This window comes from Gymnoscopelus braueri (genome assembly GCF_963280865.1).
Source record: "Gymnoscopelus braueri genome assembly, chromosome: 4".
NCBI lineage: Eukaryota > Metazoa > Chordata > Actinopteri > Myctophiformes > Myctophidae > Gymnoscopelus > Gymnoscopelus braueri.
In genome coordinates this window covers 45,876,980-45,894,948 of record NC_137605.1, presented here as the reverse complement: position 1 = coordinate 45,894,948, position 17,969 = coordinate 45,876,980, and the positions used below count along the sequence as shown (strand labels likewise).

The following is a 17,969-nucleotide window of genomic DNA, read 5'->3' as shown; positions in this document are numbered from 1 at the left end:
TTCATCTCCGCTCCCCACAATAAAGTCAAAGACAGACGGGCCTGAAGTAATTTCACCATATCTTAGTAAGTCAGGGAAAATTGAAGGAGAAAGACATCTTGTTTGCCGGCGTTTTTTTTTTTTTACTATTTCCCCCACCGCCTCACCCGCTGACTCCCTATGCTGCACACATTTTTGAGTTTAACTACTACTGATGTGTGGCAAGTTAATCTGAATCCCACTCCGAGCAAACTGCCCCCAGAACAAAATCTTGCATTGTCACAGAGCATCAGATCTCCGAGAGAGGCTCACTTTGATGTGATCGCCATTTCAGTCATGACTCTCTAATCCAGCTTCCCATTTGACCTTCCTTCTTAGTTAGGATCTACGTGTCACTTTCACTGAACAGCTCATGTCTGTCCCCCTGTAACGGCTTGTTCTATCAGGTTGGCTCAAAAGCTAATCGTCGGGGCAGTGAGAATTTCAATCGTTGGCTGGAGGCTCAAAGGCACACCGGCCAACGGAGGCCGGAGCTCCTGTTTTCCAAACAGGGCCTGGCTGGAACGTGCCATTATGTCTCTGTTATCATGAGCTTTAAAAACAGACTCTGAAATCACTTAGGGAGACAGCTGCTTATTATTACACCAGAGTATGTCTGTGTGATCTTATCTCATTCAAGAATGTTTTGTGGACTCCCTGGGTAAGGAAAACCAGAGCCGGGCAAACGAGGGGCTTTGCGTACACTCAACCACTCTCACACTAGAATCTCAGGACAAGTTCCACTCTCTAAATGATCAACACCCGTGTGACGCGAAGGCATGATTACACTTTAACCCATGTGCCGGTGCAAGACTAACCAAGTTTAACCACTTTCAACCTGGCATCCCTATTTTTGACATGGCATTGTAGGTGAAAATTATCAAAACATTTCAAAATTGTCGCCACAAGGCGACACGTTGTGAGCTGGTAGACAGGCTGTTTTAGTTTTTCATCATACAAAGAAGTATATAGAGGTTAAGCTAAAGATACAACCAAAGTATTTTTCATGAAAGCTAGACTACGTTGAATATATATACATGCTGTAGATGATGTCGAGTTTAAACATGCCGTTGGGATCGGTTTTAAATCAAAATCACGCTGTTATGAAATGTTTTCGTGGAGAGCACTCTACAGTCACAAAACTCTTCACACACAAAATGCGTCATACATTCAAACGGGGTCCATTGTCACAGGGTCCATTTTTGAGGTAAATTAATACTCAGGATTTTTTATGTGCAGGAACCGCGTAGGTTTAAACACACACACACACACACACACACACACACACACACACACACACACACACACACACACACACACACACACACACACACACACACACACACACACACACACACACACACACATACTCATAAAGGGCTCTATTATATCCCTACCCTCTCGTGTCCATTTCTTGTCTGAGCCTCCTTTCAGCGGCTCAGGGGTGGTATGATATGAGCCATAGCTCCAGCTGTGTCCATGGAGGATCTTATCAGGCCTCTATAGAGCAGGACCTTTCATCAGCATCTGTGGGTGTCGTCAACCCACTGCCCTACTCGGAGGATTTGCAACTGCTGCATGTGAGTTCACGTTCAGCCAAATCTGTCTGAATGTGGTACTGCTGCACTCGCCCCCTGTCTCTCTCTCTCTCTCTCCAGTCACTGTCTCCAGTAAATGTTAAGGGGTGAACAATGTCTACCAGAGCTCTGTGGAGTTAACACATCAGACGATATAGGTAGACCTTTATTTATCACGCGCGGGGGGGGGGGGGGCTCATTGATTGCCGTTAGCCAACCGGACAAGAGTGACAGCCTGTCAACTGGTGTCAACGTTTGTGTGTGCTTGTCACACACAAACACAGAGAGAGGCGAAAACAGGAAAAGCAGATACAAACGGAGGAAGTTTGCTGTACATGACGGAGGAGTACCGTGAATCTGTTACAGGTCCCTGCTCCCACGTTAAACAATGGGGATGGATTGTTTTATATGTTGTTTAGTTGTCTGAGTGTCTATCTAGTTTAACATTTTAATATTCACTGCATCCCTACGGCAGTTCGTTTCTGCCCATTTCAAGTCTAGTTCACGCGCAGCGAGAGCCGACTGATGTACGCCGTGTCAAGCTCTTTGCCTGCATGACCAGAAACCAGCTGTCTGATTCGCTCAGCTGCAAAATGACACTAGAGATTTTTATAATCTTAATAAATAAGCATTAACAAACTGCATCACAAGATCAATGTTGGGGTAACCAAAATATTTGTTGAAAAAATATATATTTTATATTCACAGATTAACAACTGACAAGAGAAAACCATGTAGAGGTAAAGGTCTATTTCCTAGTGCTTTGCTCTGGTGGATGAAGAGATTTCCCCCTTTTTACCCAGGGGGAGAAATGTGAAATAGAATGACATCTACCCCAAAAAATTACACTGATTTTGATATCATAGTACCTTTAAGCCCTATATAATTGATATATCTTATATTAAAATAGCCTTAAGGGACGACTGGGGCCAGCGGGCCAGTGGACCACGTTGTCATGACTCAGCCATATTGAGTTCCCAATGCAGCTACGCTCAAATATGGAGTGTGTTAACCTCAACGTGTCACCATGGCAACAGGCGTAAACAAATCAGTCAGTCATTTATGATGGACATTTACTGATGACATCAGCGATCTCCATATATGGGCTTAAACGGGACAGCGGCCCGAACCTCTAGTACCTGTAGATTTCCACTAGCTTTGAACGTTTCATATTGTTTTTGCATTTTTCAACATTTCCGCCTATAATGACATGCCCAAAATAGGGACGTCAGGTTGGAAGTGGTTAAGGGCAATGGAGCTGTTCATGGACCAGGCTTCTAATCAAAGCCAATCACACGCACACACGAACACACACACACACACACACACACACACACACACACACACACACACACACACACACACACACACACACACACACACACACACACACACACACACACACATGCATGTCCCACTTAGTTCCCCTTAGCCCCCTGCAGCATGCATTAAAGCCTTAAGCTCTGTTCCCTAGCAGTCAGCATGGAAAGCCAGTCTATCATGATTGCCAGTGTCCTGGATGTGTGGTTCAAATATCACAACTCATCCAGTGCCCAGTACGATGTGCCACTTGAGGCTTTCTTTCTTTTTCTTTTTTTTTTACAAAATCCAGTTGCAATTTCTGTTTTATTTCCTACCTAGTGTTGAGACAGTGCTAAATACCGTTGCTCTCGCCTCCTTGTCATATTTTGGAGCTTTATGGACAGATCGGTCAAACCTTTCCCTAGTATCGTTCATGTCTTTAAGGTGAACTAGCTCTATTTCAAATATAGTGAAAATAGCCCATCTACAGGCTCACGACGCGTCGCACAGCGGGGCGGCAATTCATTGATATTGAAAAGAAAATGTACTTTGTAAGTTGTACTTTTGAATACTTGAGTACTGCCAGTGGGTAGGAGATGGGTGACTGCCACGTGTCAGGAGCCACAGCCAAGTGGGTACTGAAAAAAGAACCACACTTTTGTATGAAAGATTGGAATTTTCTTTCTTCTTTTTTTCCCAAAAATAACCAAAATAGCAAATCTACAAGCTCACAATGCATCATACATGTTGTTAGCTTGTAGATCGTCTATTTTAGCTATTTGTTGTACTACAAAGATGATAGGGTTTAAATGATTACCTCTGAGAACGTCAAAATACACGCAAAAGGACCCATGAGAGTCCCGTCCGTTCGGGTAGTACCCCATGCTATGAGCTTGGTTGGTATCACTGGGAAGCTGCTTTCTCTCTCTCCCTATATCTACTCTCTTTCTCTCTGTCTCGCTTGCCGTCTAATTCTGTGCTTGTGGGTATTTCCATTGCACAGTGAAAAAGACCAGTTGCTTTTGGCGTTTGAGCTTTACCAAGGGACATTTAATCATCACAGCTTTACTAACCACACTTTCAGATTTGCCAGACAATACAATAGACACACCAACCCTCACTAGTCTGCTCTCAGGACATTGCAACCAGACATGAAGCTCAATAGGGCTTTTTCTCCAAACAGAGTTTAATTGTGCATAGTGCGAGTGGATGGACTGTCTGCATCCAACCACTGTCTGAAGTCCGAGCTGTCTGTGTGTGCGTGCGTGCGTGCATCCGTGCATGGTGCGTGCATCCGTGCATGGTGCGTGCATACGTGCGTGCGTGTGTGCTTGCTTGCATGCGTGTGTGCGTGCGTGCGTGCGTGCTTGTGTTCGTGCTTGCATGCGTGCAGCAGTGTTTGGCAAGTTACTCAGCAAGAGTATTAAGTTACTAGTTACTTATTACTCCATTAAAAGTAATAATATTACATTACTTACACGTTATATTACAGCCTCACTGTCGTGAGTTAAGTCATAATTTTGCAAGAGGACGCATACTGTAGGCCTACTTAAAAAGAAAACATCTACAAGCAAACAATGTATCGCAACGTGTTGATAGCTTGTAGATCTGTTTATATTTCTTCACACGTGACAACCTCCTACTATGGAGCATAACTTGTAGGCTTAATATAGTCTATCTCGGCTAAAAACAAATCACGTTCATTGTAACTTAGTCACTCAAAGTTACTTGGATTAATAACTGTAATATTATTACTGTGTTGACAATTGTAATAAGTTATACTACTTACTGGGAAAAGTCATAATTTGAATGTGTGTGTGTGTGTGTGTGTGTGTGTGTGTGTGTGTGTGTGTGTGTGTGTGTGTGTGTGTGTGTGTGTGTGTGTGTGTGTGTGTGTGTGTGTGTCTGTGTGTGCATGTGCTGGAACTGGCAAGGCAGATACAGGGTGAGATTCTTGATATCCTGGCTTCTCTGTTCCTTGGTGTGGAGAGGATCACTGACACATGTGTCACCTCTGCTCTCTGTACAAGGACATCCTGATTGACAGGAACACCACCTCTGCTGCACCCGGCTCCGCGTCGGCGTGCGGGACGAGCGCCCATGTGGAAAGGATGGAGCGGGAGGGAGCGGGCCGGGTGCGCAGGAGGACATGGCAGCCCGTGGCCTTTGCCATGAACCCCTGCCATCCGCAGTTCCACACGACATGGCTGGGTGGCAGCGAGCAAGCCAAGGCTTCCATGTCAGCCAAAACCCGTGGCCTAGAGTAGGTCAGAGTTGTTCAGCTCAGCTCCACTCATTGCAGCTTGGAGAGGAAGGATGGAAAAACGGGGGCTTGTTTTCCCTCTCGTCGTGCCAGGCCTTTTTTCGCAGCACGGACACTCCCGCTGTGCGACATCAGGTCTGGTTAGCATTCTGCAGCAGAGAGGCTCTGTTCGCGGGCCGATGAGCAGTTTGACAACCTGCCATCGGCCCAGATAACATGAAAGACCCATTCTGGGACACGCAGCGTATTCATCAGTCCTTTGGAAAAGTGATTTAGCACTCTTTTCGCAATGAATATTCACGCAAATAAATCAAGTGATTACATATGGCGCTGTCACTCCGCTGAGGCGCAGCATGTCACTGAATTTGACAGGAAGCTTTGAATGTCCATGATACAAAAAAAAGACTGGTTGGTTCTCCATCCAGACCACAGCAGAGGGACCGGCTCCTGCCAAGCATGTGCGATTAGATCACGAGCGACACTCGGTGACTCATTGCTAAACTTCAGATGCACTTGACTAGGAAACCACACGAAACACATGCGAGAAAGGAAAAGTATTACCGCGATATGCTGGATGCGATGCAGTGCTAACACCATGGCTTCAGAATTGGTGACCCCCAGCCACTGTATTGGGAGGCGTTGAAATTCCTCTCAGAGCAGAAAACATAGATTTTTCCACAATATTACTCGCGCTCCAGATCCAGGGCAGAGAGATAATGATGATAATGCGTTTAAGTCTCAGGAACATCGGGCCTTCTGTGGGATCCGATGACCTCATTATTTCTCATTAGTCTCCCAGAGGCACCTCGTTGAAGACTTTTAAGGTGGTCCAGAGGTTAATCTCATAGGGAGGATGAGCCCCCCCCCATATCTGTGTGTGGAGCCTGCTTGCTGACTCAGCCAACCAGGCTATAGCTGGTTATTGGAGTGGCCAGATCCCACAACGTCCAACCTGCCCCCTCACAGATAGCGTCCATGCGGCCCGATAGCGTGCAGCTTGATAATCTGACAGGGATGGATGTCTGTCATGAAGTTCCCCTTCGAGTCCGACCCACCTCTCTCGCTCTGATGCCCTTTGACCTTGAAGGCCTGCCACCCAAGATTCCAACTCTCAGGCAGATTAACCACATGAACCCTTGTGTCCCTATTCCTGGGCGTATCATAATAAGCAAACATTTGTTAAAAAAAGGAAACATTTAGCGAAAATAGCAAATCTACAAGCTCACAAACCGCCGTTTTTTTCCGATGCGCTTTGAGCTTGTAGATCGCCATTTATTTTGCTGACTGATGTACAATGAAGTGTAAAGGGTATAAGTGGTTAACTGATTTGTCATCGACTTATGGTACAGTATGATGTTGTGGCTCATCTTGTAAAAGGAATCGTCCTTTCACCATCTTTCGAGAGTGTCAAGTATTGACATCAAAACTTTTCAATCAGAATATTGTAAGCTGAACACGAGCAGCGCTGCAAGATTACTTAGCACATCTGGGCTGTTCCTATTTGTTGTCAATAACTGAAGGTTGCACAACAAGCCAGTGCTTGAGAGTGCTGCCAGATGTTCTGGCCCCCCCTCTCTTCTCCTTTTTCCCCCCTTTTTTTGGGTTCGTGAGCTAAAAGTCACTCAGGTGATGACAGGCCTGGGAAGTGTGAGGGGCAGAAGAGAGCTTTGTGCTTTCCAATTAGCTCTGTGATTTATTAGCAAGCTCCCTGTCTTGGTTGCTTGACGCATCTCGAAACCGAGCCCTGCGGAGATCCAGTTTCACGTCAGGGAACAAAGGAGGTGGAAGGCAGAGCTTGTACAGGGGAGGCAAAGCGCATCCTGCCTTTGTGTGGCCTTACCTCCCCTAATCTTACACATTCCACGCCAAGATCTCTACAGCGGCGTGTAACCCTACCAGCAAACCGTGTTTATCAAACACGAGATAAGTGTGTGAGATACGATGGAGCAGAGTATAGAATTAATGTGTCAAAGAGATGGTGGGAGTGTCTACACAGTATGTTGAATGTAGTTATTTTTCTATCCGCTTATTACAGTGCAATTGATTTATTTCGGTTCTGGCTCATTAGCATTAATAATCCTTAATTAGGGGTCTGAATACTGAGGGTTTCATCTTACTGTACTGTACTTGCCTACAAGAGCCAAATAGCTGATATCTGAAGAAATGCTATGGTCAGTGTGTCTCACGTTTTCACATTCATGGACAACAGTAGAAATGGGTGTATCTCCAGCCATATCAGATTAGTGGGCTCTGTGAGTATATGCATGTGAGTGCATGCACACGTGTGCATGTACTGTATATATGTGTGTGTGTGTGTGTGTGTGTGTGTGTGTGTGTGTGTGTGTGTGTGTGTGTGTGTGTGTGTGTGTGTGTGTGTGTGTGTGTGTGTGTGTGTGTGTGTGTGTGTGTGTGTGTCTGTGTGTGTGTGTGTGTGTATCTGTGGTGGGTTTGTTTAGACTGGTCGGGAGCAGCGTGAGACCAGAGTGAGTGGGCAGAGGCCATACTTTAGGGTTCAAAGTGATGTGGGGAAGGACCCCCTCGTTTTGGAGGAATGTGGAGGAGGAGGCCTGATGGTTAGCTGGAGATGGTGTAATTAAGGGGCGTGATTGTGAGAATGTTCCCTTCCCTACACTGCACAATTCTCAGTGTTAATTCAACTCTGAAAAGCTTACAAATGGACCCAAATGGACTCATATAAGGGTCCATTTGGCATCATTTGATTTGACTGTGCAGCCGCTGCAAGGGTCATAGATAAAAAGGGCATCCCTCTGCCTCTGTTTCTGTCACTTGTGGTAAATCACTGTAAAGTTTGTGCGCGTGCGGAGCGGCACGAGCGCACTTATGCGCGGTTAAGCTCCCCTATTCAAAGACACAATCGCAAGGCCGGCTGCCGCCCTACCTGGGTCAGCCCTAGTATAGGGCTGAGGGAGATGGCGGTTGTCGGTTATGGATTGTGGTTACCCAACACTGGAAGCCTATTGGGCAATCAGTGCCGCTAACAGCTTCTAAAGAGCGTCATAAATTAGACAGCTCTGGGAGGCTCCTTTTAATCATTCGGGCCAGAGCGTCGCCCCGTTGGTGTGGCTCGTGTAATTTAGTCCCTGCCTTGACGTGCTATTTGCAGAGTTACAGCTTGATGACACATCAGGCTTGCCCTGCAGCGGGCCGCTGTGTGTCATGCGCACTCGCAGGGTGGGGCGTGGGAGGATAATGCTTGAAGAGCTTTGCCGATCTACGAGCTCACAGCGCGCCGCGGATGCAACGGGTTGTGAGCTTGTAGATCTGCCATTTCTGGTGTGTGACACCGTCGTATGACAGAGGATAAATCAGGCTTAAGTGTGCCGTGGCGTTCCTCAATAAACGCATCAGTATCTGTTTGGCAAAGGAGTACATGGGGAGCGTGTTTTTCTTCTCCCAACACCCTGTCTGTCCACCTTTTCCAATTTCAAATCGGGGTCAAAATGATTCTGTCTATGCTCAAAGTTTTGTTCGCTTGCCAACTTGGATCGATCAGCAGAATGTCATCACAAAGGAAGCCAAAGTGCAGAGATATGCAGGGATTAATATGAAAGCACGATGGGATCGATGCGTTTTTAAAGGTCGCAATGGGATCAATTCTCAACAGTTGCACAAAACCATGTGCAAAACAAAAACGAACATGTGAAATTTGGTGCTGTAGGATGTGTAGACTGTTGAATGTCAGAGGAATTTGTTTTCCTGCCCGCGTTGAAAGGGGTCAGTGTGAGGTAATCCTTCACCAACCCTCTGTTGTAATTTCACACTGTTCATCGGTTCCCCCTGAACATGTACAAGACACACACACAAAAAAAGTGAATGTCTGTCAGGCAAAACAAGTTTGCTGAAATGCTGTGGAGCCCGGAGAGACATGATTCACAGGGCATCAATGACTTCTTCCTTTTTTTTTCTTTTTGGGAGGGAGGGGGGGGGGTATAATCCTTTCAAGAGCCCCTTCCCCAAACCCCTTAGCTCTCGATCAACTCCAGATGAGACGGGTGTACTGTATGTATATTGTGCTGCATCTTGAACACTGATCATCTCCCCTCTCTCTCTCTCTCTCTCTCTTTTCCCTAGGGTGCAGGATAGAGAACTGCGAGTCCTGCTTCAGTAAAGATTTTTGCACGAAGTGCAAGTCAGGTTTTTACCTGCACAAAGGGCGCTGTTTTGACAAGTGTCCCGAGGGCTTCGCCCCACTAGAAGAAACTATGGAGTGTGGAGGTAGGTGCAATTATGCAGATGTATTGAAATTAGGAGATAAACTGAAAGCTTTATCAACAGAATTCATTGCATAATAAAATCCGGAATATTGATTTAATGCTGCAACCCAGAACTTTTTTTAAATTAATAATACGTTGTTTTTCACCTATGTATAGTATACCAGAGCATGTTAATATAATATAACTAACTAGCACATCTGCAGTGGTTGGAAGTGGTCTCACTACTCTTACAGAAATGTTGACCCTGGTGGACGCCTACCGGTTGACAAATAGTACTGACTGAAGCGCATAAGCACATTATATCCCCTTACTGTATATACCCTGGTAAAAATGTGGTCTCTCATGCAGGGAGACCCGCGTTGAAATCCCAGGTAGGACATGAAAGTTTTGGATTGCAGCTTTAACTGAGAGTGTAAAAAGTGTTGGCCTTGTTGTTTCTGCTCCCCAAAGAAACAGAGACCTCACACAATGCATCCTAGCTCTTTCACACTGCAGTAAAGCTCAACCTATAGGGTCTCTGGGTCACCCACCCCCCCCCCCCACCCCCAGGTGGCTGCTCTGCTGCAGTTTTCATGGCGCCTCCTCTCTCTCTCTCTCTCTCTCTCTCTCTCTCTCTCTCTCTCTCTCCATCCCCACAGAGGGCTGTGAGGTGGGCCAGTGGAGCGAGTGGGGTACCTGCACCAGGAGGAACAAAACCTGTGGCTTCAAGTGGGGTCTGGAGACTCGGACGCGGCACATCGTAAAGAAGCCCCCCAAGGACACGATACCCTGTCCCACCATCGCCGAGTCCCGGAGGTGCAAAATGGCCATGAGGCACTGCAGGAGAGGTAAGATGAAGTAGAAGTCTTTTTTTACGTCCATCCACACTCTCTTCTTATTTTTTTTTATTATTTCTTTTGATTCTTTTCTGCCTTTAATTGATAGTTTACTGTGTAGATGGACAGGAAACAGGGAGAGAGAGATGGGGAGAGACATGCAGTAAAGATTGTCGGGAACAGGACTTGAACACACAATGCACTGTCAGGCAACTATAGAGCCTAGGGTCAGGCCGAGTGTCTTCTATTATAGCAACCAGTCCCTTACTGTTTGGGGCGGCCATAGCTGAGTGGGCAGAGAGGCTGTCTGGGAACCAAGACCCATTTTGCTCATTATAGCCATCTGAGCAGTCATCAGCTTGGTGAAACTGTGAAAGCAATTTCCCCCTCCCTTTCCTTTCCCGTATAACCGTGGGAGTTAAGTACCCCTCCCCCCTCTTAGTAACGCACCTGTCCCATGTCAGACATCAAGCATATAGTCCACACAAACCCATACTGTACGTGCCCCTAAAACACAAACATGCCACTTTTATCCATCAGACTTAATCTCCAGGGGCACAGTGGCGTTTTCATGGATGAAATATAGCAGTATTTTTCCACGGCGGCTCTTTTCAAGCCAAGGTTTTTCCTGGGGTATATTTTTATATCTCCTCTCCTCTCCTCACCTCACCTCAGTGGAATTCTTCACCGTACGAACTGCAGGTTTCCTCAATGGCCGGCTCTGTTTCCTCCCGTCAATTTGAAAGTTATTTGCGGTACGCGCAGCATGTACATCGGCCGTTAAACGAGACGTCCCAAATCTGGAAATATTTTCTGTGTAAATACAGCTAGAGAAATATTTTTTCATAAGGTAATCCATTTCTCCTCTGATGATCCAAACACACCATTTAGGGGTGATGGCTTCGTTCCGTAGTGCTTTTTGACATGCCGTCCTTTTCCTTGAACACTCTTTTTACTCCCCTCATAAACTTTGGATTAGGCAAAAAGGCCCACTGTTTGAAATATTTTAATTTGCCAAATGAGGAAGCAATTACACTGGCAGATGTCCCTCAACCTCCCTGAAAAAAAGAAGAGACTCGAAAAGACCTGAAAAAGCAACAACATTGTTTTACAGAAGGGGGAAAATATTCAAACCTCGAGGATTTTCCTCCAGCCAGGCGTGTTGAATCAGAGTGTCATTTAGTGAGGTGGTGAGAGAGTAAATAAACTTGAAATAAACCATGATAGTGTCTCATGTTTCAGCAGTACACATACAGAGGGAGGCAGTGCACTCCCGGTTGGAAACTGTGATTCTATGGCACATTCAGCCCCTAAACCCCTGTCCTGTTTTTCAGGGAAATTCTCTCCTGCAACCCCCCCCCCCATCCTCAACACCCCCTCCTTCCTGAATTTGCTGTGCCTGCTTGACCTTTTCCATGAAATTTTATGGTCGTCTTTAATTAAAATCTGGCATTGTTTCGCATGGTTACTGGCACCAATTATCTCCAGCATGAGGTCAGTCATGGGGAATTATTGTGAAGTCTTAATTGAATGCATAGCAGAACCGCTCTTCCGCCAGCCTTTAGAAACCGACTGTGGACTCCCCGTGTCCCACCTTGCTTATAGCTTCTGGTGCAGTTGTTATTGTAAAGCTCTTAGTACAGTCCCGCTATGGTTCCCAGTCCAATGGCTGCCTTATAGTGTCTTTGTGGATGATCAGCGGTCCCAGTTGTGTGCTTAAAAGCTGTGTGTAAAGTGTCAGTGTGTATGTGAGCCAGCCCCTCCATGGCTAGGACTCCTTAGGCTTATGAAGTGCAGGGGTGGCCTGTTTAATAAAGTTAAGTTTTATACTTAAGCAAGCACTGTAAACTCCCCATGCTGCTCAATCCAACTGCTAGTGCAAAAAAAAAAAAAAAAAAACCTGTCCGGCGAAAGGCTGTGAAATGGTACACTCGTCCATGTCAAGCTGTTTAAATAAATACAATGTAAAAATGTAAGCCATTTAAATTGAGCAGAAGAAGGGGGCCAAGAAACCAAGAAGAAACACTCCATAGATCCAGTGCGAGTCGCATGGGAGTCAGGCTGACTGACATTGTAAAATAATCACTTCCCGTGAGTGATAACAAAGTAATCCAATGAGAGGACAAGCTGCCTCTTGGAATGCAGGTGACCAGGAAGTGGTCAAAGCCTGCGGATGAAAATCAAGAGGTTCATGGAAGGGCCTCATTAAAGCAGGGTTCATCATGAAATACCTCACTAGATGGCCTTTTAAATTACTACAGATTCCTGGGACTTTGCAAGCCAGGGCCCCACGTGCTATCTAATATAGACGGCTTTGAAACTTAATATAATACATTTTATGAGACAAATAGGATAATCATTAGACTAAAAACACAAGGTACTATTTATTAAAGTAAATTTGATAGAATAAATTGAATATTTTTCAAACAATGCATGTTTTGAGTCTAACATGTAACTTTGTCTAGGTCTACTGAAAGATGAGCCTTTTTCAAACCATACAGCAGATCCTACTGGACACCAGACACCAGTATTTGGGATAAGTATTGGATTATGTAACTGCAGACCGTAAAGATTGCTATGGATTAAACGGATACAGGAAATAAGGGAAAGAAATCGGGAGAGAGAAAGAAAGAAAAAAAACGCCTGGTGCGTGGAGACACTATTTATGGCAATGTTTATCTAATCACCCCAGCTTGCATTTCTATGTATTTAAATTACACCAGAGGTCACGCAGAGATCCCTGTCTCCCAGCTTAACCCTGACGCACACAGGGCAACGTACATGATCTTTCTCCTCCACTGTCTGTCTGCCAAGACATAATCCCCCGGCAAAAATGTACATGACGCAACAGCAAAGCCCAGATCATGTCAAGAAGCATGGCGTTTTTCACAGTGATCGTGAAGGACGAGTCGCTTAAACCGTGTCTGATGCGTTCAACTTGTGCAACTTGTCGATCGGCACAAACACAGCGTATCTCATTCCCACTGCTGGGATTCATTTGCTGTTCTCGGCCGGTGTTGACATAAGCGCCGTATTCTGATAACACACCGTGGCTCATGGTCTCTGGAGGGATCAGGAAGTTGGGGGTTGGCTGTGCTGCTGCCTCTGCTGTGGAGCTGGCATGGACGCCAGGCATGTGCTGTCCCTTGGGGCAGGTAAAATGCTGTTAAACTATAAGCTATGAAGAGGCTTTATTAATAGCTGCGCCAACATTATCAGCATTGACAGACTGAGAGGAGAGGAGAGGAGAGGAGAGGAGAGGAGAGGAGAGGAGAGGAGAGGAGAGGAGAGGAGAGGAGAGGAGAGGAGAGGAGAGGAGAGGAGAGTGATAACACATACTGTGTACTAGACCCCCAGCTTGTTCAATATTGATGCCATTAAGCCTTTGTCCCTATGGAGACTTCCCAGCAGCCCCCTGTCATCAGATTCACTGGTGTATAAACAGACATGTGACAAGTTCCTTGCTTCCCCTCCCCTCCTGCTCGCCTCCTCTCTTTCTTCTCTTTCTCTTCTCTCTCTTTCTTTCAGTCGATCGCGCTGCTCTGCCCATCTGGCTGCTTATCTGTTATCATATTTCACATAAAATTAGATGGAAATAAGTTATTTTCATCTCTTTCCCTCCCGTCTTGTTTCATCACCGTCATCATCTTTCTGTCCCCCTCTCTCTCTCTCTCTCTCTCTCTCTCTCTCTCTCTCTCTCTCTCTCTCTCTCTCTCTCTCTCTCTCTCTCTCTCTCTCTCTCTCTCTCTCTCTCTCTCTCTCTCTCTCTCTCTCTCTCTCTCTCTCTGTGTGTCTCTCGCTCCATGCCACCCACACTCACTCCTGTCCGCTTGTTGCACCCGAGCCCATTAACCACATTAACCATGGTGTCCCAATTTTGGGCATGCCATTATAGGCGGAAATTTCCCCCAAATATTTTCGTTTTCAAAAATAGCAAAAATGTCACATCTACGAGCTCTCAACGTGACGGGACTCGACACATTTTTTGCTATTCCTCATACAACGGAGTACAGTATATATAGGGCTTACGGGTTTAGCAACTACTTCTTCAATTAACATGGTAAAGCTCTCAAAAGTCCCACTTGATCTTATTGTAACGCCTTATTTCGGGATTTAAAGGGAGTGCAGGTCCAACACAAACGCACCATTGAAACTCATCGGCTAATTTAGTGCTGGCCGCAAATTGGCTTTCTCAGATTCTCATGCAGCGGAAAAGAAAATCTCTCTGTTACACTAAATTAACACTCTGTACTTTTGCTGTGTTGAAAGATGTAGAGAAAGAAAAAATGTGTGTGCGTGTGCGTGTGCGCGCGTACGTGCGTGTGTGTGTGTGTGTGTGTGTGTGTGTGTGTGTGTGTGTGTGTGTGTGTGAAAGAGAGAAAGACAGAGACAAGAGAAACAGAGAGTATACAGTATAATGATTATCCGTGGTCATTGGATTATGTACCTGTGCTGGGGGAGCGGGAGGCCTGCGTGGGAGTATCGATCTCCCATGTGTGTAACCAGAGAAACCCACTCTGCTGTAGAGCTCATCTGAGGCCAAGCTCTCCGTCCCATCATCAATCTTACACTTATCCGTCTCAGCACAAGCCCAGGCCTTGAGCACTTGGCTGAAGCCGCCACTAATGCCTCGTAATTACTGTGTGTGTGTGTGTGTGTGTGTGTGTGTGTGTGTGTGTGTGTGTGTGTGTGTGTGTGTGTGTGTGTGTGTATGTGTGTGTGTGTGTGTGTGTGTGTGTGTGTGTGTGTGTGTGTGTGTGTGTGTGTGTGTGTGTGTGTGAACACACATGCGTGTGAACGTGTATGGGGGGGGGTCATTACACGTGTGTTTGAGTTATGTATGTTTGTGTTTGTCCACAGTGGCGTGTTCGCTCCTAGTTTTGAAAACGACAGCAAACCAGTTTAAACCCAATTTCTTTGTGGCTTGGCGAGCTGACATGGACACGGCCAGCTGTTTAATGCTCCGGTGACACCTAGATGAGTGTCTGTCACACAGAGAAGTCCAGGCTCGTGGTGTCTAGCCCGTGTACCAATCCCACCAGCTACTGCAGTCTGGAATAGGGGGGCCTGAAATGATCCCAGATCTACCCAGGATCCAACCGGCCCAGGAGGGTTGAGCTTGACTAGAGGGGATGTGGGCCAGGTTCCGTCTGAAGCCAGTCTGGTTCTGTGGTGAACCCACAGCGCTGTGGACCTCCTGGTCCTCAGCGCCTGGGAGCCATCTGCTCCGACAGGCCCCTGTTCCTGTAAAATGATGCACAGAGAATGGTGATTGCCTCAAATCCAGTCTGGAGGGAACTCAACCACTCCATCTGACACACACACACGCACACGCACACGCACACGCACACGCACACGCACACGCACACGCACACGCACACACTTCTTTACGTGTGTGTGTGTGTGTGTGTGTGTGTGTGTGTGTGTGTGTGTGTGTGTGTGTGTGTGTGTGTGTGTGTGTGTGTGTGTGTGTGTGTGTGTGTGTGTGTGTGTGTGTTCAGTTTGTGTGTGTTTGTGCGTGCGTGTGTTTGTGCGTGCGTGCGTGTGTGCGTGCGTGCGTGCGTGCGTGCGTGGGTGCGTGGGTGTGTGTGTGTGTGTGTGTGTGTGTGTGTGTGTGTGTGTGTGTGTGTGTGTGTGTGTGTGTGTGTGTGTGTGTGTGTGTGTGTGTGTGACAGGGAGAGAGAGAGAGAGAAAGAGAAAGACAGAGAGAGAGAGAGAGAGAGAGAGAGAGAAGAGAGAGAGAGAGAGAGAGAGAGAGAAAGAGAGAAAGAGAGAGAGAGAGAGAGAGAGAGAGAGAGAGTGCGCAACACCAAACTTTGGTGTTTATGGCCATTGAGCCAAGAGGTTTAGGCTCTGGCATTGCTTGTTGTTCCCTTCTGAGCATTACAATTACACACTCAGCATGATCACATCTGACGCTGGCCTGTGTTTGGCTTGAAAAAGCCAATTTCCAAACTCATATCTGGATGTGTTTTCGTCAGACACGGCCGCTCTTCTTCCATCACAGCATTTCTTTTTCTTCTTCTTTCTAAGACATGGGCATATGCTTGCAACTGGAAGATAACCCACCACCACCACCACCACACAATATCCCTCCTTCACGGAGCGTGCTCTCCTGGTCTCCACAGACAAGCTCATGGGAGAGCATGTCCGAGCCAAACTGTGAGCTAACGCTGCACTCGTGATCCTCTTGGTAACAGAGACTCGTAGGACAGCTCTTTGATGTATAGCTGCAGCTATCGATTATCTTCTTAGCGATTATTATAAAACTTTTTTGATTAATCAAATAATCAAGAATCTCAGTTAAAAAAATAATAATCTATATCAACGAACACGATTTTTTAATAATCGACTAAATCAAGTATTCTGATTAACCACTTCAATCCTATTTTAATGGATCTGTGATCTACAAGAGACACAGTGTGTCTCTTGTAGATCAGCTATTTATTTTAAATCAATTATTTTATTAAAATCGATTATTTTATATAATGGAAGTGTTGTTTGTTAATGTCCGTTTACTGTTACTGTTAATGTTCTCTAGCCATTCTCGGTGGACAGTCGAGGCAGGTGGGGTGGATGCGTTGGGAGCTTGATTTGCGAGATGGCAACTCCTGAGTTCTGATTTCCGCCAGAGCGGAATGACGGCTGGTGATTAGTGGCGATTCCATCGGTCTGGGTAATATCGCGGACAATCCGGCTCAGTTCCTCCCGCCAGCGGGAGCGGAGCGAGGAGCGCTTTCCCAGGACAGAAGGAGAGGACTAATTGGCTTCTGCCCTGTCAAAGTGATTATATGCGCCCCACACTGCAGCCTGTTGTGACTGGGGGAGCCGTGGCCTAATCTTCATTTAATAAGGCCACACCGTAGGGGCCGACTCAGTAGCCGCTAAGGGGGCCTCCGAAGTAGTATGTCTCCCCAAGACCTGACTGGATGGATGGATGGGTGGGCTTGGCTCGGCTCTGGACACTAGGGGAAGGTCGCTTTCTTAGGCTTCGTACACATCCACCCCTCTTCATGAGCTGGTGACATGTAGATATGTGGATATGACTATAAGATCAAATTCACCCCAAACTGTGGTAAAAAACTTTTTTGGGGGAAAATGGGCAAATATAAACGTATTGATTACTCCTTTGTAAAATAATCGGCATAATAATCTATTGTGTGAAATGACAAAGCTGCAATTGACAGAAAGGGCTTTGGAGGTATTGATGTGTATAGGCTACCAAGTCAAAATGAATGAGAGGCATATGGATAATGAGGAAAGGCACATCAACCTGTCATTGACTTGGCCAGGCCCTAAGTTTACCCGGGGCCAATGGCAGTTATGGTCACCACTGCGGTCTCAGTCACAAATTAACACAACTTCTGTTTCAGCGATCCCCCTGTCCTCGTAGATCCCTGCCACATATTCAGTTTGTTTTATGCTTCCCGTCCCCCTTCCCTAACCAGAACGAAAATTGATTGTCTAAGCTCACGTCTGGACAGGCAGTCAACACTTGCCTCACGCCGACGGTCGGTGACAAAACGTTTGGGTTTATTTTTCTGCCTCTCCTGCATTTTAACTGCGTTAAATCTTCCACCGGAGGAGAAAGTCATTACCAGTAGTCTCTGGGACGTCTCTGCCCTGGGTACATTCCTTAACTGGAAGGGGGGGGGGTTGGAAGCTGGAAGTGGAGGGGGGGAGGGGTAGGTCTGATTAACTCCCCACTAAGTGCCCCCGCTCCCTGACCAAAATAAATATGGCTGCTGTCATTTTGTCA

At 46.3% G+C, this 17,969-nt stretch overlaps 1 protein-coding gene across 2 annotated transcripts in view; it reads left to right on the top strand.

Moving 5' to 3' along the window:
• Positions 1–17,969, top strand: part of rspo2 (R-spondin 2) — a 65,697-nt gene that overhangs the window by 32,611 nt on the left and 15,117 nt on the right. For both annotated transcript variants that reach the window (XM_080426318.1, XM_080426317.1), the window contains exons 4-5: positions 9,253–9,396; positions 10,034–10,222. In XM_080426318.1, coding sequence (XP_080282444.1) covers positions 9,253–9,396; positions 10,034–10,222 — 333 coding nt within the window. The remainder of the gene's footprint in view (positions 1–9,252; positions 9,397–10,033; positions 10,223–17,969) is intronic.